Source organism: Mugil cephalus, chromosome 7 (assembly GCF_022458985.1).
Source record: "Mugil cephalus isolate CIBA_MC_2020 chromosome 7, CIBA_Mcephalus_1.1, whole genome shotgun sequence".
NCBI lineage: Eukaryota > Metazoa > Chordata > Actinopteri > Mugiliformes > Mugilidae > Mugil > Mugil cephalus.
This window is the reverse complement of record NC_061776.1, coordinates 22,704,327-22,723,855: the sequence shown is the minus strand read 5'-3', so window position 1 is coordinate 22,723,855 and position 19,529 is coordinate 22,704,327. Positions and strand designations below refer to the sequence as shown.

Here is a 19,529-nt window from a genome sequence, read left to right as displayed (position 1 = left end):
GAGTCTCTCACAATAGCATAACTAATTGTGAGTAGTGTACATACACCGGTCACGCATAACATTATGACCGCCTTCCTTACATTGCGTAGGTCTCCCTTGTGCCTCCAAAACAGTCGTGACTCATCATAGGATGGACATGGGTCTTCTGAGGGTGTCCTGTTGTGTCTGGTAACAGAATGTTATTCGTGGGGGCCCGTGGGTCCTATGGGTTGAGGGGAGGGGCCTCTGTGGATCACCCTACAGATACTTGATCAGTTTGGTATCTAGGGAATTTGGAGGCCAGGTCAACACCTTGTGATGTTCTTCATGATTTTTGTTTTTGTGTTCCTGTCATCAAGGAGTGTCATTGCTATGGGGTGGGGTGCCTGGTCCTGTCTAGGTGGGTGGTACATGGATGTAATAACCACACAAATGCAAGGTACATTTAAAACTGGGAAATCCAAGTCTTGGGCGGAGTGAGACGTATCATTCCTGTAGGGAAAATATATATTTACAGATAGGACGTAGATATGAATATATGGTTCAAATAATCTGCTGCTAGGGGATGGACTTATTCTGCTGGGTCAATATACTGACATACAGGCAAATTTTATTGAAATTTGAGATTTGGACACATCTGACAACAATAACGAACAATAATGACAAGATTTATTAGAATTATCCCACAGAGTTGACTGCCACTGTGTTCTGTAATAATGTGACAAAACAAATATGTAAATGTAATGTTTATTGTTGAATGACATGAATAACTAAAAATACTGCATCAGCGACATTTTACGATTAGCAGAAAAATCTTGTTTTTTCGTGACTACCATTTTTTTCTTTAATTCTCAATTAAAAAATTCAAAATCGTCCAACCATAAAGACAATGCAGAGACACACAGACGGCAATTGTCAATTTTCTCTGACACCTGCACCTGGTCCCAGGCTGCTCACACAAATTTGAGGATGAGCTTCTTGGTGAGGGTGTATTTGGGCTCTGGCATTTGCTTGTAGCTTAAATAATTTCCTTTGCTGACTTCTCGGTTCACACGTGTCAGGACAGTAAGTATATCATCCTCCACTGGGCTGCACAGAAAACACAAATGATAGATCGTGAACTGTAGGAAAGTTTCACTATGAGCGGACATTTAAGACAGTTTTACGTAGCTATTGCATGAATCACAGGTTAGTCTTGACAGTTGACATCATTTCTCAGATACACATAGTAACATATCATAATTCATATGACAAAGGTATCTTTTTGCATGGGCTACTATTCCACTAATATGGGGGAAACTATGTCATCATGAGTTAGTAGTTAACAATACTTTATGACAGGTTGCGATCAAGCTGCTGTATAGTGTGGTTTGTAAATGTGTCTCTCACCTTTCTGCTGATCTGGTCAGCTGCCTGCACAGCTCCTGGATGTAGATGGAGCCTGTGACTGTGTGTCGAAATGACTTGTACTCAGGTACGGTGGCCATGCCTATCAAGAAGTCTGCGTCCCAAGGCACAGTCGCGATGTTGTAGACCGGACCGCTATCTTCCTCCAGCTGTCTGGGCGTTCTCTCCTCCATTATTCCCCTCTCCTCACCCCCTGGGCTAGAGGAGCGAGGTAAGGAGGACCCCATCTGGTAGTCGCTACCCTGACATGCTTGGATGAAGAAGAGCTTGGGTTTCCCAGCCAAGCTGGGGGTTCTTCCACTTGTGAAGGGCTTTGTCAGGTCATGCAGGAGCACCTTCTGCTCATCAGTGCCAAAGACACATCCATTTTCTCCATGGGAAAGCACACATACCACCTTAGATCAGAGGAAGAAACATATTTAAACATCTCAATTTTACGTGAAACTTTTAGAATTTGTACCTTCAAACACTTTCCAAAATGCAGGTGGCTGTGATTTTGTTACAGAAGTAAAAGACAAATACGGTGAAATTCTGGGAAACGCACTCATTACCCCTAAGAGTTAGATGAGAAAACTGTATCTATACAATAAACAAAAATCATTTAAAGACAACTTTACAAAAACTGAAGTTGCTGCTGCATAGCAGACTACATCTTGGCTTGGCTTCTAGCCTCCTGCACACATACATGAGAACTGATCTCCTTGTCTAACTCACTGCAGTAAACCAACATGGGTACTTCCTTAATGCTAACAAATAAATACAAACACTGAAGATACAGCTCTGGGACACTACTCACCAAAGCATCATGATTTGAAAAATCCTTCATGCGCAGCTCTTGTATTGTATCACGTATGGCTTTTGAAGTCAGATTGTTGTGAACAAAGACTTCAAAGCCCAGGCGGCGAAACACTGTGTTCAGAGCATCTGTGACACAGAGAAAAAAGACAAATGGATATGTATCAGCAGCTCACATCATCATCTGACGCGTGATCAGCATTGGCTCGATATTCAACCCTTTTTGGTGCAAGACCTAGTAGCTGACAAATGAAACATTCATATGCATACATACATTAACACACATAAACAATATCAATGCTGTTGAGAGAACAAGAATGCATACTTGCATCCTGCTGAGTTCCCGCTCGGTCGCGCAACGTTGTATCTGGGAATTTCTCATTGTTGATGATCACACAGAAACCACGAGGTACATGAATAAGAGTGTAGTGCTCGGACTATAAGACACAAAAAGAAATCACAAACGTTAATGTTCTGATAAATGAGAGTATGAATAGATGATTATTTGTGTTTCTGTGAATGCATTACTGGATCAAAAGGCGGGATCCCTGGGTTATAGCCAGATGCATCATTGTAAACACTATCTCGTCTACCTCCTGGATAGAACAAAACAAAGTGTAAATCTTGAGTATAATAAAAAATAAATAAAAGCAAGCCTACGCATGCCAGTACACACAAGTCAAATTCACTTAAAAAGATGGATTTACCGATGGGCTGTGTCTCAGGTATGGAGAACCCAGTTTGTATCGCAGTGGGGTCGTTGAACCTCTGTGAGAAGAAAACAGCATTAGTGGTAAAATAAAAACAAAAAAAAACAAAAAAAGAAAACATCTAATTGTAGGATTAACTGTTCAGGAGCACACATTCACACACACCTGGTTATCGATGCTGACATGAGGAGGTTGTTGGGTTATCCCTGTAAACAGTACAATCATTTGGTGAAATTAACAGAAATACACTATACTGTATGTTTACACTATGTGTGTGAGTCTGCTTTTATAAGGCAGTGGGCCTGTTACCTCGCATGTAGTTGTGGACAGTCGCTGCCAGTTGCCGATCCACATTTTGCAGTGTTTCATACAGCTTAAGAACATTTGTGTTCGACATTAAATTTGTCTTTTCCATTTCATTAAACACATCGAGCGCTGTCTGTAATTGGCAGAGATATGTTTTACATCAGTTTAGGCTTCAAATTAAATAAATCTAAATCAAATAATAACTTTTGATGATTTGTATGAAAACGGGTCTGGGAGATAAACGTCTGTACACAAATAAAAAACTAACCTCTCAAGAATCAGATTTACTAATATTGTTAGTTCTGTATGTTAAGACATGCAACTAGTCATATTCTGAATGCACACAAAATTGCCACCAGGGACTGTCCACATCATCTGAGTGGTCATGATAGAACAGTACTGAAACAACAACCCAGTATCCATTACAAAACCCATATCATAACATTCTTCTGTATAATTGCAACTTCTGTGCAACATTACAAAAATATGCTCCATGTTTTTGTAAGCACACAGCATTTTTATTGTTATTCAAAGCTATACACCAACATTTAAATAAAAATGATGTTTCGATGGCTCACAACAGAAGCTATAGGCTACACAGATTAGAAAATATAAATATGTAAAACTAAAACTTAGAAAAAAGAAAACAATAAAATATTACCCAATTAATATTTTGTATGTAAATGTGTTATGTTCATTTTTCAAAGTGACTGGCAATGTGTGTGGGTGTTTTCTTACACTGCTCTTCTCTAAAAGTCTTTTGGCCAGTTGATCGCTGAGTAGAAACTTCATCTTCTGAAGATCCTCCGTAGTAATTTCATCATATATTCTGTACAGCATAACCCTGATGGTAGACGGGAAAACACGGACAAAGCATCAACAAAAGAAACAAACTGACGGTATTTCAGTACTATTACTATATGTATATGTGCATTCTGCATTTCATGCTGCATTACCTGTATTCTGACAGAACGGGATTAGCATCCATTTCCTCTACTGAGGATTGACGGCTGTCCGTCTCCAGGAAGTTGGCAAGATCTGGGCGGTGGATTGTTCGGAGCAATTCAGAGAGAAAATAAATGTTCTCCATTAGACCTTTTTCCTCCAGTCTCACAAACAGCCGTTTTGCATCATCGATCTGTAGAAAAACATCCAAGAAACACACAAACAATTGTTCACTTAGAGAAAAGAATCTACGGAAAGTCTGCTTTATCTAGCACAACTGTCTTCAGCAATACATAGTTCTTTCAGTGCAAAGGAAACTGCATAAAATATGTAATGCTCACCCCCTCCAGCTTTTTCCTCTGGACAACATCCAGACACAAGAAGCAAAGTTCTGCCACCTCAGAGGAGTCCAGCTCCTCGTCTATGTGGGACAACTTCACTCTGTCCATCACCTTCCCACTCCCACTCTACGGATTAGTGCTATCAGAGAAGAAGAAAATGAGACAGTGCGCTGTAAGCAGCCACACATAAAAAGTAAAACATACAGTTAAAGCTCAGGACTTTCTAGATCACCTACATGCATAATATTTCTCTTTCATTCATTTGACTGGCTTCTTTGTCTACTTTCAGGATAAACTGCTGAAGTTTGAAATAATTTTTATGCTGTAACATAGAGAAAATTCCTATGGGCGCAAAAACGTTTAAGCAGCACTGTAGATGTTTGGGAGGAGCCACAATCTAACATCCTGAAATTTAAGTTAGTGAGGTGATGAATATACTAAACAAAACCGAAAGATGCTAAAATACACAATATACCACAATAATAAGTCACGGGATGACCGCTGCTGGCCAGTTGTTAGTGAAACAACTACTTGTTATTCACTTCCTGACCATTATGTGAAGCTTATCCTCAGAAAGGAACGTGTGATCTCAGTTTTAAGATAACTATCGGTGTTAGATAGTAACTGTGACGTGACCTGGAAAGTTAGGCTTTTGTTTGTTGTTCAGTTTTAGGATCTGTCCTTTGCTTATTTATAGTATCATTGTGAGGCTGGACTAGTTTGTTGTATTCTGAACTTCAGTGCTAACCAGCGTTTACAGGAAGACGCTACTATGACGTAACAAACAAAAAACAAGCAGTGACGTTTGTGTCTCTTTACATGAAATACACTACAAACAAAACGTTTTTAGGCGGCACTGATGATGGATAGTTAATTCGGTTCACTGGTGACATTACAGCCACTGGATTAACTTTTAATTTACAAGGTTCGACGTCAATTCGACGGCACAGCAAGTATCATCAGTGAGGTAAAGTTAAATGTTTCACCTGCTGGCTTGAACTACGATGTAAAAACTCACCGGCGTTGACGCTCTCCTCGCGTCAGCCTCGAGACGAAAAGATGCGTCTTCTAAAAGTTCAGTAGAATTAATTCGAGCGAAAGATTCACAAATTACGTTATCCACCGGGGCTTTTTCCCTGTGTGCCTGTCTCGTCCTCGCCGCTTGTGAGTTTCACTTTCAGAGGAAATGACAACAATTTAAAAAAGTAAAAGCCATGCTTTTAGAGGATGTAGAGGTTTTTAAAAGGTAGTGTCGATTCAATTTACTTAACTGGGTTAGTTTCTGTGACTTTGCAATGACTCGACTCCAGGTCAACACGGTAGCTCATTTCATAACGTGTAATGTTTTTTCCTGTACAACATCATGCCCTTTTATTTTGAAGACTTTCCCCGGTTACAGCGTACTAAAATGAGAGCAATTTACAAACACTGCGTTTGAAGCAAGCCGCTTTATTTAAAACTTTTTTTTTTGTAAATACCACACAGTCTCAGATTTGAACTCTACTTCTTCACACTTCTACCTCTTATTTTTACATCATTACTCATCGATCATCGAAGAAAAGATAAGTTAACAGGAAGTTGTAAAAAAGAGTTCTTGAGGTGTGTAAGATGTGCTCTCGGGTGTGGTTTCAGGGTGACTGAGCATTATTTTCTGGAGGACTGTGAGAGGCAAAAGGGAGGAAGTATTCTCTAGCAAACTGGAAAACATCATCTGGTTTCCTCAACAACAAGAACTGTAGGAAGTCAGAGATGAGAGCTCGGATCTCAGGATGCCGTCTCAGGTATGAGGTGTGGTGTGCCTTCAGCTCCTCCTGCCAAAACAAGACAAACACACATTCCTATTTTGTTCAGGTCAAATGGTTTATAGGGTAAGTTAAGATGTGTGGGACTAAATAGTGTTATTCAGGTCTAAAACTAAGCACATCATACAAGAACAATATCAGCCACCTTTCGATCCAGGAACTCAGAACGCATCTGCATGTCTTCTTCCCACACGAGAGGGATCTTCTGAAAACCTAATGAGCATACAAACAGACAGACAGACAGATAGACAGACAGACAGACAGACAGACAGACAGACAGACAGATAGATAGATAGATAGATAGATAGATAGATAGATAGATAGATAGATAAGATTCTTTATTTATTCTATAAACAGTATACAAATCAGTTATTAGTGACTGTGTTTCATTAGAAGATCATCTATATTCTGTATTCTGTATGCCATGGTTACCTTTTCCTATCTTCGATGGCAGCTGTAGAAGCCTCATAGTCACTGGTGATCCCACCTGCACCCTGCTGACCAGGTGCCTGATCAGAGAAAGTACACTGCTCAACAAATTATGATGTCTACTAAAATTGATTTGAATGTTTTTTATCATTATCTGGTTAAAACTTACACACATTTTAATGATTTAACAAATTAGAAGATGCCATATTCCAAAGGTGTAAACTTATGTGCCAGAAATCTTTTTTTTTTTTTTTTTTTTGTCAGCTCTCTCACTGGGTCTGCACACTTTTTGTCAGCAAATAGCTTGCGTGACATGGAGCATAAACATAGACAGAGTGTGCAAAATGTTACACACGTTGTTATTTACCGTTATGTACCCTACAAGCATCTGCCTCATGACTATGAAATCCGGACCTCAGATCTGTTAAGTTAGTCTGACAAAATTGTGGGACTTACAAAAATAAAGCAATTAAAAAACACTCTTTTTAATTTAACCTCATATATTGTTATTAGAATACTATGTTTTCAGACAAAAAGACAGACATTAAGGTTCCATTCATAAAAAACCCTATCTAAATGAGAAAAAAATTAACTGTAATTTCTACTAGCACCAGAACATTAAAACTCCTTGTATACAATCATTGGTCAAATTGGATAAAAACAGGTCCAAGTTTTGTTTGTGGAGCTATTGAGTCTTGATCTTACCCATCATCCAGGAAGTAGCAGTGCCAGGTAGTTGGGCTGTCTTCCACACAGTGAATAATCCTCTCCACCCCAAATACCTCTAGGATCTCACTCCCGACCTCCATCTGCTTCAGACCCAGCCCACTCTGACAACACATATAAAAATAATAACCAGTCCAGTTATGGCACCAATGGACCAAGGAATCTCATACTGATGTAATTACTTACAATGGTGCTGTGGATGACGTGCAGTCGCTGGTCCAAGGAGACAAAGGTCATGTGTTCTGGCACCTTCTTCCTCAGAGCAATGAGACGCATCAGCAGCAAACTGGAACCCTCAGTTACCAGGCCTCTTAGGACGCACATGGGGTAGGTAACGTTTTCCTTGGTCGACTCCTGTACACGTAGTCACATCAAAAAAGGATTATAATGATACTTAATCCCTAAGCAAGTTTAAGTTTTATAAAAAGCAGAGCTACAGTGAGTGTGCTGATGACAACCACATTATAACAAAATGTTAAACCTGGTAAGATATTTTAATTTGAAGAACGATGCCAGAGGCATCTATGTTAGCAGCTATGTAGGGATGTAATGCTGTTTTTTTAATCAACTTTATTCAGATTTAACAACACACTTACAATTCCACAGTGTTAATAAATTAGGTTTGACGAATACGAATACATATACTAACATTTCCATACATGAATATATATATATATATGTATGTTAGACTTAGACAGACTTTAGAGCTGTATCGCAAATCTGTAAAGAGTGAACAGGTCTCTTACTTCTCCCACAGTGGTAACTTTACTGATCATCATCTGTCCATCATGCTGCACCATGTGACACCTCCTGTCCAAACTTTGGCCCTGAAGCTAAAAAAAAAAAAAAAAAAAGGGTTTCAGGCGTGTTTAAAAGAAAGGAATGCAAAATGTAAAAAGAAAAATTTAGCATACCTGGCAGGCAAACGAGACAGCGTGGGAAGGCAATGCAGTGACTCACCTTGACATACTCGTGGTAATCTTCCTCCAGCACCTCCAGGTCCGTAGTTAGATAGGCTTATATTGTCAAAGACAGCAGAACAAGGAACAGAAAGAGAATACACTGACAGACTCGCATATGGAAAACACATGACCAGTGTGTCTAGTAACCTGTGAAAAAGCTCACCTGTCACCGTTGTTCCACAGGGAAAGTCATCAATGGACCCATGGCTTTGAGCGTGCAGCAGCAAACAGGGCTGCTGTACTCTATGAGCAAACTCCAGCGTCACACTGAACTTCCCCAGGTCTCTGCCGCCCTCTGACACAGTCACCAGAGTGTCTGGAAACAAACACTTCACCAGCTCTGCGGGCTCTGGCAGAAGACGGGGACTCCGATTTAAGTAATATATTTTTTGTTACACACACACACATATATATATATATTGTTTGTTTTAGTAATTTTCAATTAACTGATCAAGTGAACTCTTTGCTGGCCAGTTTCAACTGGGTCAACTCGGGATGTGCCAAAAGCAGGTGGTGGGCGTACACGCCACCTGTTGAGACATGACCGTCGACTCACCAATGCTGGACATGAATGCGATGGCTTCGTCGGAGGCTTTCAGCTCCTGTCCATGGTTGCGCCCTTCAGTCTCCGCTGTGACACCGACAGGGCTCTGGTCTTCCGGCGGAGCTTCCATCGTTAACGCTGCCTGTATTCACCGCCTGCACTCAAAGTCCCAGAGTAGTTGCAGCAGCTTCAGAGGACAGACTTTTGTGCCGTCACGGTAGTTGTATTTGTCATTTTTATGGAAAGCGGTCTCACGTTGTACTTCTCTGTTCGGTTTGTTTTTCGGATACGGAGAAGACGAACGTATCCGAGTTGTCATGGCAACGACGCTGCAGTACCGTAATCACGATTGTATGTGCGCAGCACTAGTGTTGGGAGGAGGCGCATTAATATGAATCTACTACAAAGAAAACCATAACGAGCAGGACAGTAAATAGATACAAATTCATAATTACAACATTTTTTGGTAATTCATTTATTATGAATAATAATACACAAGAGTCGAACAATAGTAAACATAAACAGCGTTGTGATATCTGTAAATCCTACTGAAACAGAGCAAACAAAATGAGAAGAGCAGTTACTTTCATTGAAAAAGTTAATGTCTTCGATGTAATTCTGACTGGACCCTCTAGCTGGCCAGTTTTGGCCCCTGAGTCATATGTTGGACACCCCAGGTGTAGAGTGCAGCATAATATACAGAGTATTGCATAAAACCATATGAAAAAAATCAGCAGTGCATGATTTATAGTAGGCAAACTTGACTGGGCCTGGAGTCTGGAGATGACTCTCAATCATAATGGGAGTGAGTGCTACAAGATAATGATGTACGGAACTGCTGTTTAAGGTTGAGGGCACAGAAATGCTTTGTTGAGGAGTATTGCTTTTGGAGTAGTTTTAAGGTTTGGGGATAAATAAAGTATCTATTCATAAATGTACCTGACAAGTGTAATTCATTTTTTTCCAACAACTATTACATACATAAAAGATTAATATTGATAAAAAAAAAAGGTTGAAAACTTGAGAAAGTATCCCCCCTGGGTTAAAAGACAGACTATGCTGAGTATAAATGACTTGTGCTGATTGAGCTTCAGTTGCGAAGTGGTGACAGTACAAGTTTCTTCCACATGGTGAATCTCACTTCAGGCATTTGCTTCTTTTCACCAGGTTGGCTGGAGGCCTCTTTTTGACCTACTTCCCTGTTCACGTGATGGAGGATACTGGTGACATCCTCACCCCTAAAACCATAGAGTACAGTGAAATATTAAATAAAATGTGTATTGGGGATATTTCACAATATTTCACCACGGAATATTTTGAGTTACATATTTACCTAGGACAGCGCTCTTGTAGCTGCTTACATACAGACTGGATAAACCAGCTGCCTTCTTTGATATTTCGATGAGCTGGATGATCTTTAACAGTGGCATAGGCGACAAGAATATCACTTTTTACGGGGATGGAACCAGGACCATCAGCCTCCACGTTGCTCAATGACACTCCACTATGTGTCTCACTTCCTCGGCAGGCCTGGATCAGGAACACTTTGGGTTTGCCAGTGAGCACCGACTGGTCTGTTGCCCTAAAGGGGCTAGTAATTTGTTTGATCGAGAGGGACTCGTTGTCAATCCCAGACACCTCCCCATTTTTTCCATGACTCAGAATACAGCAGATGAATGCATCGCCATGCTGAGCAACCTGCTGAGGTTGAATGAATCCAGTGCCAAACCACTCCTCACAACTGAACTCCTGCAGCTGCGCGGACTCAGTCGGGGAAGCAAAGAATTTCAGAGTGCGATCCATCTGGTCCCTGGTTTGGTCTTTGCACATCAGCACTCTGAATCCAAGCCAGCTGAACACCTCTGCCAAGCTTTCTGCAGGAAATTCAAATAAAGGATAAAAGTAATTATGCTTCATGCAGCAACACACAAGACAACGGAGAAAAAGAATCGACATACGAGCATCTTTGTCCGTCCCACGTCTCTGTGAGGCTCCACAGAAATTCTCGTTGTTTATGATCACACAGAGGCCGACAGGCTGGCTCTTCAGCTGATAAAAGTCATCCTAAAATAATATGCCACAAACAGAGAGGCTTAAACACCAACATAACAGTCTTACACAAGGTGTTACAATATTACAAAGACAATATTCTGTGTGTTACTCTGGGATATAAGAATATGTCCACAGCAAACAACAAATCCTCTTTAAACATACAGCAGTGTTCAGCATCATGACCTCACCTCTCCCGGGCTCTTGCTCTCTCGCGATAGAACATCTGCGGAGAACAGAGAGAAGCTGAATTAAATAACATAACTAACTCTCACTACTGCGTTTCATTCACGTCAAACAGGCAACAGAGAACCATGTGTGTTGACCTACCACTGTGAGCTGCAGCGACTTGAACAGGCCGTGACAGAACGGGGTTGTTCAGTTGAATGTCCTTCAGCCCAGGGAAAGTTGATGTGATGGCCTCGTCAGTTTGCAGGAGGTTCAGGAAATCTTGGCACCTTGGTTCTCCTTTACTCATGATCTTATCCACCAGCTCGACAACGTGCCTCTCCACGTTCGCATTGTTGATGCTTTTAAGGTTGTTGTACTCTCGGAGAGTTATCATCTTCTTCTCATACACCTTGTTGAGGATAATTGTGTAGTCTCCGCACAGAATCTCCTGAATGGTGGTTTTGTTTGTCCGTATTGTGTTTTCGGCCGCCATCCTGCTTTAGAGATGATAAAAGGCAAAGACACACACTTTGACTTCCCAACTCAGCATAAAACAGCATAATAAACAGTTTATCACTCGACATGTTGTTACCTCGTCCTTAGATGGTCTTAACTCTAGACATTACTTTCTTGTTTTCCGTTGGTGGAATAAGTTGGTTTCACTTTATCTCCTATATGGGGTTCAGTCCCGCTTGCTTCTGAGTTCAAAACAACGGAAGTGCGTGTATGCGATGCACGCCCATATATATATTTATATGATGTTCGCCCGCCACCTAGTGGAAGAGTAGTCAAGTAACCAGTGAGGATCGCAGGCTGTCTACTGTACACCCAGCAGGCATAACATTATAACCACTATCTCCTAATATTGTGTATGTCTCCCTTGTGCCTCCAAAACAGTTGGACACAGACACACACATATCAGGCTGCATCCTGCTGGGGATGGCTGCTGCCATCAAGGAGTGTCATTGCTATGGGATGGGGGTGCCTGGTATTGTCACAAGATGGTCAATGTCAGTGTCAGTGGTTTGAATGCTGTGGCTGATCGGTGTATGTAGTGGATTTCCAACAGATCTTGGCCCACTTAATTAGTTAATTCATTTTTGTTATTTGTGTTCAGACTCAGTGCTCTCATCCTCGCAGGTTCTATTCCCGGTTACCAGTCGTCATTTGTGTAGATTTTATTTCCAACAAACAAAGCTCAGACGAAGTCAACAGGACTTGTGGGGTGTTCTTGACGATGTTTCCCCACTGTACCATGTGTCTTCTTTTCAAAAGTGCAAAAAGAGGTTTTAATTTTAATTTCAACCATAGTAAGTACTATATATAGTGAGAAGATGAGATGAGATGAGAAGAATATATTCCTCCAGGACCATGAAACTACATGAAGAGTCCTAGAGAGATAGTCTTTTTTTTTTTTTACCCTGTGCGGGTGGTGCCTACCGGAATCACATGGTCCGTAATGACCATACTCACCTGTAAGTCTAAGAGACAGATTTTCAGATCAGCAGTCTACAATCCACATACGCCTGAAGAACACGTCACTCTTCAGGTCACTCAGGGACACTCTTTTGAGGACTTACACATTTTAGCCAGGAGGACAGATAGTTTGAAAGTGGACAGCAACAGGGGACAACAAAGTCTTAACATCTAACCCCTTTCAGCCCCTCTCACATCTTGAGTCTCAGACAGTTAATGGGTTGTTCAGGTGGGCACCACATTTCCAATAAAAACCCAACTCCCAACCAGTCATTTAGAACTGAAGAATTCACACAGATGAGTGGTGAAAGGTCTTCAAGAAAACCCAACAAGTCCAATTTATTCAGGTTTAGCTTTTTTCTTTTGGATTTACCAGGACCTGGATGATCAAGAACCTTCACAGACATTTCAGTAACACGACTACATTGTTCTAGAGATTTCCGATAAGAAATGGCATGAAGCACAATGAACAGTGAATATTTCATATACAAATTTAATGGAAATTGTCACCTTATGAAAAAAATAAATACATTTGTATTTAGCTATTTTAGTTACAATTAGTCATTTCCATGAACTGGAAAATAAAACAAACATTTCAAATTCTTCAGAATAGTTAATTTTTAATGACAAAAAAAAATATAATAGTTGAAGCATTTGTACAGTACAATTGTTAATACTCGCTACTAAACTGAAACAGACACACTCACAACACAGAAATAACAGAGGAAGGTGTAAATCTCTTGACATGGTGTAAGTCTAAACTAACAAGTTTACTGAGTGTTGTACCAAATGTGTCTCCTCTGTGTGCGCTTAAATGTTTAGTTTTTTCCATGAAGCAGCTGAGAGAGAAAAAAAATATATAAATATATGTGTTTGTTGTGGACGTAAGAAATCATATAAGTCAGTGAACGTAGCCCATACAAAACCTTACTAAGTGTAAAGATTCTGCCTTCTTTTAACCGTGTCTAATTTTTTATTGTGTACACCATTGAAAACGTTGCTCATGGTTTTACTAGAAAAGAAGACATTTCAGCCTTGTAGCGAGCGCATGTGCGTGGAAGGTTAACAATAAAGAAACAGAAAGGAACCTTTGGTTTCCTGAAGCTTTGTACTGTACGTGACGTCACACTTCTTCTTTCCCCTGAAATGTGTCATTGTCTTCTGGCAGTAAGAGAACGCGGTCAGTGACATGGTGTGAGGGACAGCAGAAGGTAATGGCTTCTTATTAATGTCATTTACAACAACGTTACTATAGCACAGCTGAAGGTACTTTTGTGTTAGCTTTGGTTGCTTAAACCCAGAGTAGAGAATCCTTGGTGTGTCCATTCATGTTCGAGAAATCGTAGCATGTGTCTGAGTGGTCTGAATGTGTAAACAATGCCAAGCCCTGATAAGTCATAGTTTGTCTCCCTTTTGTGAGGAAACGTCAAAGCCTATGTGGGAAGTGGACATGTTTATGATAAAACTCACAGATCACTGTATACTCATAGAGAACTAGCAGTAATGGGAGGCAGGCAGGTTCTTTATAGTCGATCGTATGCCCACCATAAGTTCGTACTAGAAGTCTCTATCTAGTGCTTAAAAAAAGGGGAAGTATAATTAAGCCAGGAAATACTGTAACTTAGAATGTGCTGTACCACATCTTCTCTGTGCTTACTGTATGTGACCAAAGACTTCCCGCTCATTATTTGTTTATGTACGGCTGTGTTTGTTGTGTGAAACCCTAGTTTGGCTATGGAGTTGTTTCCTGTTCTTCCACTACTTTGGCTCAGTTCGCTGGCTCTTTTGGGGCCACATGACGGTAGGTGGTCTTCTCACACCACATATTTTTCACAAACTGTTTAGTTGGTGCACAATGTCTGTCAACACTTGTCTGTTAAAATATGTCGCACATCTTCTTTTAGTAAATCGCTTTTTATTTATCAGACGATTTCATGTTATGTTTTTGCTAAGGTGGTGTTACAGACCGATTCCTCTTTCCTTGAATACAGCCTTCCAGGAAACTGGTGTCAAATTAACAAAAACAAAAAGGGTGTACTGCAGATGAGAATGGCTGACGTGTTTCATTTTGATGGTCACTCTGCGTGGCACCTTGTTATGTGTTCTTTGCCCCCATGGTGTGACTCTACATCGGTGTTTTCTTATAGCAGGGGCAGAGGGCAACAGTTATGATATGTGCGAGATCGAGATTGACTCTGAAGAGGTGAGACTCCAATTGTTCTTTCAGTTTCTGAAGATAGCACACATCAAATAAAACCCGGCTACTCAAAAATAAGTTTATTTATCATTTTCTGTATTTTGTTCATTATGTTTGTGATTTGGTTTCAGCTCCACATTAAAAATTCTACAGGATACGATGATTCTGTGGACGAGTCAGAAAACCTCTTTATTTGCCTCCTTTACCCATCAAAAAACCTCAGCTGCTCCTGGTCATCCCTCACTACAGAGAAGAATGCTCATCTCTCTGTATCTGTCAGGTATTTTTTTGTCTCGATGATACCATATTTATATGTGGGCTCCATATAGATGCCATATTTTTGATGGATGTTTATTACGATGAATGCCTCTCAAAGAATCACACTAAATACCCACATGTGAACTGTGCCACTGTATGCTAAATATAGAGTGCTTTCTTCTTTACAGCAAAGAATATAACTGACTGATAGTTTTCTCTGTCTCCTCATCCAGTGTTTGTAGTAACTCAGAAATTCAGTCCATGGAGTATTCCTCTATGGAAACAGTCGGATCAATGTCTTGGACTCTCAACAATACTGATTTCCAGGAAGTAATCTTCCTCTGTAACATATCTCACAATGACAAGTGGACGTCTTACACCTTCTCGAAGGAAAAGGGCATGATAGGTAAAGTCCCTGGACACACACTGCTGCTAAAAATAAAAGCATTTTTTAAATAGTTAAGAGACTTTATCAGACGATTTACAAAGGTGCAACGCATTGTCTGTGGACACTGTTAACAGTGTCTGACCCCTGTGGGTTAGTATACATGGTAGGAAATGTGAGTGATATTGACATGGGCATTGTACGAGGCTGCCTCTTCCTGGATTCCAATATCCACATGCCAAGTTAAGTTATTTAGTCGTGCTAGTGTTTTCTATGTGGTTAAAACATTGTCAGTGCTAAGTCTTGCATGACAACATGGTAACAACGTGTGAGTGCCAGCCTTCTGATGTTTAGCAGGGCTAATCTGTAGTACAGCATGTCAGCATGCGAAAATGTGTTCACAATCACATTAACTTATTTTGGTTTGGCTCCCAGTGGTTCGTCCACAAATGCCCTCCTTTGCTGTAACCCTCCACTTTCTCCATCAGTAGCTCCAATATTTTCATGTTATTCGCCTTCAACGGGTCAGTGATTGACACCTTGTAGTCAAGTCTTTAATTAAGTGTTTCAGGAGGTTCAGGTGATGATGATATGTGAGTTTTCTATGGAGTCTACTGCATGTACAGTAGATGTGCATTGCTAATTCTTGTATTCTTGTGTGTGCCGCAGAGGTCCTGTCTCCTCCCACAAACGTTTCTGCATCAGTGAAAGACGGAGACCTGTATGTGACGTGGGTTCTGATGAACAGAACAGAAATCTTAAATGAGGACTGTTATGAATCCGAGCTGTACATAGATGATCAGGTGCAGTATGTATGAGTGTGCAGACGCCCCTGGATGCCTGATTATTCCAAAAAGTGTTACATTTTCTACTGTGCATACCAACAGGCATAATGAACACTTGCTGAGTTTAAAAAAGAGATTTTAAAGGTCAAATGCTTTCACAACAGGAAAGACCTCAAATCATCATTGGCAAGCCGTTCTATAAAAAGCCGAATGCAGATCCCACTCACACGTACCTCCTGAAAATCAGGACAAGACTATCCCAAAATTGTTTCGGATGTTTTCACTGGAGTGACTGGAGTTCAACTGTTAGTGAGTAGACTTTGTTGTAATTCGGTCTGTACGCCTCAATACACAAAGTTTGAAAGGACTGATCACATTCTTTGTGTGTGCGTGTCCCTGTAGCGGTGGAACCCTCGGCTTACAAGTACAACCCTCTGGTGATCGTCTTGATCTGTCTTGGAGTACCCATGATCCTTCTGGCTGTGCTGCTACTGATTCGCTATCAGAGGTGCTGTTCGCATCCGACTGAGTGACTAACCTTTCGACTAGCAACTCATTCACAGTCTCTCACCTCTTTTCACACAATTCTTAAAAATGTTCCTCTGTCGGCTACATCTCATCTGATACATAAACTTGGCACTGAATTTAAAAGTGAAATGTTCCAGTGTCAGATAAAAAGACAAAGCTGATCCCAACGTCTGCAGAGGCAGCAAACTGCGAAAACAGAAAGGGGAAGTTAGAAGATGGTGTCGATGTCTTTTTCTTTCTAAACAAGATAGAGCAAAACATCCACCCTAAACTTCTTCTGAAAACGGAAGTCCCCCATTACTTAGGATAAACAGATCTCTTCCTCTTTGGGTCTTTCACATCTTTAATAAACCTTTTGATTTGAAATTCGTGTATTAATAATCTTGCTATGGGCTCATTTTTGTTTTTATGTTTCAGGGTGACCAAAGTTCTGTTCCCTGAGATTCCTCGACCACCTGAAAAGTACAAAAACTTCCTGGAAAAATATGATACGTTAACTGTAAGCACTAGCCCACGTCGAGCGCACACAGTACATGCTTTACTCCTCCTTCAGCCGCAGACACACTATACAAACAATTTTAACATTTTGTTTCTTGCCTTGTGTTGCCAGTTCTTTCATCCGGTTCTGACTGCAAAGCCAGAGGAAGAGATCACAGAAGTGGAAGACGTCTATATTTTTAAGAATGTTTCCATTCAAGAGATTCCTGAGATGATGGATTTAAAGCGTATGTAAAGTGTGTCTTGATGCTTATTGGAGTGGATATTTTGACTTTTGATCTAGCCTTGTAGTCCGTAGAAAGCTGGCTCATATTTTGTGTCTCTGTTTTCATTAAGTTGTGCGGGGCAATTTATATGGCATTCTAACGTTGTGGGCCCCTTTTTGCATTATTACATGGCTTCATATTAGCTTGATACAAGTAGCTGACTGCTGTGGTTTGTTGCTTGATGACTGCCTTGCTTTTTATGACCCGTTTTGGTTGAAAACTATCACCTCTATCTAGTAATACTAGTAATTTACTAGTAATAGTAAAAAAATTATTAAAGACCGAGGTGCAAATGTCGTAGGGAACACTGTAGAAAACGACAAGCTTTGCAGATTGACTGTCACACCTGTGTTAAGCCTGAGCTGAATCCGAAAAAGCGCTCATCTATTTACTGAAACATGTCAGGTGTCAGGATTTCTTAAAACTCAAGGGGCTGATGGATTAAAGGTATTAGTGCCAACTGAGCAGCAGTGTGTATGTGTCGTTCTTTTACAGAAAGGTGGGCCCTCCAGAATGAGCTCTTTATGTAATTCATCTGACATGTTCATGTCTACCAGCCTTGACTTGAGGATTGTGATGACGCACAAGCAGCTGGCCTAAGAGACATCTGTGAGTGCAAAGCAAACTGGATATATTCCACCTGCTTCAAATGTTTTCACTAGCAAGTTCTCTCTCTCCCACTGCACTCTGGGAAGCCATTTTTCCATCTCTATCACTGAATTAGGAACAGTAGACCAAGGAGGTGCCACATCTAAACTTTTTCCAATCAGCTTTTTCCAACTTGTCCACACTGCGTCACGCTGAAAGAGGTGGCAGGAGGCTGGTTTATCTCTGAATGCTGGAGTTTATTTCCTGGAACAGGACAGCATACATATTGGACCTAAGTCACTTCAGCACAACTCCTTGCTAACCAGCTTTGAGTTACAGTATTTTTAACATTTCAGCACTGAAAAACAACAACAAACACAGTTCTAGCCTGGCATAACCACACTCGGTTGCAGATGGGAGGAAGTTGGGGGGGCTTCCAGGCTATAACCGCGTCATAAATCACAGCAAAGATATATTCAAAACATAGCTGAATACAGGGCTTCGTTCTGTCTCTCTGTTCTACATAATGGATTTACAAATAAGAAGAATCCCATTATATAACAAAATGTACAGTACAAAGACAACTCTCTAGAAGAGGCAGTGTGAGAAGAAGTTGACCAGATCCTATCAACACACACAGAGAAAAATGTTCGTGTTGTACACAGTAGCTAAAAGAAAGGAAGAAACAAAGAAAGACAGAAAAGACTGATCATTACACATGGATACGGTCCTGTTTGTATTCACTAATGTGTTGTTATGTTTATCAGCCCTGGACTGGACATGGCTACTAACTTCACTGCCCGTTGTTCATTGCCCAGTTTCTGTCCTGGGACCTTTTTCTTATCTACTTCCCTTTGTCCACATTCATTGCTTTGCCAACGACGCCCAGTTCCTTCCCTCCCCACATCCGAACATTAACTCCCTCATTGCATTCAAAACCGCTTTAAAGGCCAATCTATTCACTCATAATGATCCTTCTGTGTTATTGTTTTCATGTTTATTTTTTGTTGTATTTTGTATTTAGTCTGCATTTTCACGCACTTGTAAAGTGATCTTGAGGTTCTGAAAGGTGCTTATAAATAAAATGCATTAAATGTATTATTATTACATTATGAGGTACAAAAATACGTACCTCTGCAGGATGTATGGTAACAGATGAAATGAGTGAAAGTGTACAGCGTACTGGAGAGGGCCCAGCACCCCTTAGGGTCTTATCTTTAAATCGCCCCTGAGGTTTAGTACGAATGAGTAAATACACACGTCATAATGGTGACATGAGTGTCCCCCGCAACAGATTTTACGATCTCACTTCCTTGTATAGCTACATTTTACTGGCAGTGTTGCCATCCTGCAGCCTTTTATATGAAACAAATTATTAAACC

The 19,529-nt window shown here is 40.6% G+C and overlaps 3 protein-coding genes and 1 long non-coding RNA gene across 5 annotated transcripts; 2 read left to right on the top strand and 2 right to left on the bottom strand.

The window, feature by feature from the left end:
- Nucleotides 1–569: 569 nt before the first annotated feature.
- On the bottom strand, nucleotides 570–11,869 carry LOC125010663. The gene is made up of 25 exons (XM_047589424.1): nucleotides 11,759–11,869; nucleotides 11,326–11,660; nucleotides 11,187–11,221; nucleotides 10,905–11,010; nucleotides 10,280–10,820; nucleotides 10,039–10,184; nucleotides 8,959–9,033; nucleotides 8,566–8,751; nucleotides 8,401–8,456; nucleotides 8,187–8,273; nucleotides 7,627–7,794; nucleotides 7,420–7,544; nucleotides 6,718–6,794; nucleotides 6,413–6,498; nucleotides 4,484–4,609; nucleotides 4,154–4,335; nucleotides 3,936–4,041; nucleotides 3,201–3,330; nucleotides 3,057–3,097; nucleotides 2,889–2,949; nucleotides 2,710–2,777; nucleotides 2,507–2,618; nucleotides 2,183–2,310; nucleotides 1,369–1,781; nucleotides 570–1,068 (listed from the first exon to the last, which is right to left on the bottom strand). Exons 2-25 carry the CDS (start codon nucleotides 11,657–11,659, stop codon nucleotides 933–935), a joined length of 3,525 nt encoding a protein of 1,174 aa, XP_047445380.1. The 5' UTR covers nucleotide 11,660; nucleotides 11,759–11,869; the 3' UTR covers nucleotides 570–932.
- On the top strand, nucleotides 4,661–9,026 carry LOC125011156. Its single transcript, XR_007113132.1, has 4 exons — nucleotides 4,661–5,450; nucleotides 6,116–6,264; nucleotides 8,586–8,779; nucleotides 8,877–9,026. It is a non-coding gene; the product is annotated as an uncharacterized LOC125011156 (long non-coding RNA).
- On the bottom strand, nucleotides 5,897–10,032 carry LOC125011155 (ciliogenesis-associated TTC17-interacting protein-like). The gene is made up of 9 exons (XM_047590198.1): nucleotides 8,959–10,032; nucleotides 8,566–8,751; nucleotides 8,401–8,456; nucleotides 8,187–8,273; nucleotides 7,627–7,794; nucleotides 7,420–7,544; nucleotides 6,718–6,794; nucleotides 6,431–6,498; nucleotides 5,897–6,294 (listed from the first exon to the last, which is right to left on the bottom strand). The coding sequence occupies exons 1-9, from the start codon at nucleotides 9,074–9,076 to the stop codon at nucleotides 6,112–6,114; spliced, it is 1,068 nt and encodes a 355-aa protein (XP_047446154.1). The 5' UTR covers nucleotides 9,077–10,032; the 3' UTR covers nucleotides 5,897–6,111.
- A 1,905-nt stretch (nucleotides 11,870–13,774) lies between the features above and the next one.
- On the top strand, nucleotides 13,775–18,023 carry LOC125010064. Of its 2 annotated transcripts, none has more exons than XM_047588393.1 (10): nucleotides 13,775–13,853; nucleotides 14,370–14,443; nucleotides 14,790–14,845; nucleotides 14,971–15,119; nucleotides 15,331–15,503; nucleotides 16,152–16,285; nucleotides 16,432–16,576; nucleotides 16,670–16,775; nucleotides 17,213–17,294; nucleotides 17,406–18,023. In XM_047588393.1, the coding sequence occupies exons 2-10, from the start codon at nucleotides 14,377–14,379 to the stop codon at nucleotides 17,526–17,528; spliced, it is 1,035 nt and encodes a 344-aa protein (XP_047444349.1). In that variant the 5' UTR covers nucleotides 13,775–13,853; nucleotides 14,370–14,376; the 3' UTR covers nucleotides 17,529–18,023. The 2 variants fall into 2 exon arrangements, with proteins under 2 accessions (XP_047444349.1, XP_047444350.1); XM_047588394.1 differs by having other exon boundaries at nucleotides 13,783–13,853; nucleotides 14,793–14,845.
- Nucleotides 18,024–19,529: the final 1,506 nt, after the last annotated feature.

Excerpts from the sequence above, each read along its gene's own strand:
- LOC125011155 (XM_047590198.1), bottom strand. The coding sequence starts at position 9,076 with ATGGAAGCTCCGCCGGAAGACCAGAGCCCTGTCGGTGTCACAGCGGAG. Across the intron at positions 8,457-8,565 it reads CTGTGGAACAACGGTGACAG|CCTATCTAACTACGGACCTG; the intron begins GTGAGCTTTTTC and ends TGACAATATAAG. Across the intron at positions 6,499-6,717 it reads GCCATCGAAGATAGGAAAAG|GTTTTCAGAAGATCCCTCTC; the intron begins GTAACCATGGCA and ends TATGCTCATTAG.
- LOC125010663 (XM_047589424.1), bottom strand. The coding sequence starts at position 11,659 with ATGGCGGCCGAAAACACAATACGGACAAACAAAACCACCATTCAGGAG. Across the intron at positions 4,336-4,483 it reads AGAGGAAAAAGCTGGAGGGG|ATCGATGATGCAAAACGGCT; the intron begins GTGAGCATTACA and ends GTTTTTCTACAG. Across the intron at positions 1,782-2,182 it reads TTTCAAATCATGATGCTTTG|GTGGTATGTGTGCTTTCCCA; the intron begins GTGAGTAGTGTC and ends CTCTGATCTAAG.
- LOC125010064 (XM_047588393.1), top strand. The coding sequence starts at position 14,377 with ATGGAGTTGTTTCCTGTTCTTCCACTACTTTGGCTCAGTTCGCTGGCT. Across the intron at positions 15,120-15,330 it reads CATCTCTCTGTATCTGTCAG|TGTTTGTAGTAACTCAGAAA; the intron begins GTATTTTTTTGT and ends CTCCTCATCCAG. Across the intron at positions 16,577-16,669 it reads TGACTGGAGTTCAACTGTTA|CGGTGGAACCCTCGGCTTAC; the intron begins GTGAGTAGACTT and ends GTGTCCCTGTAG.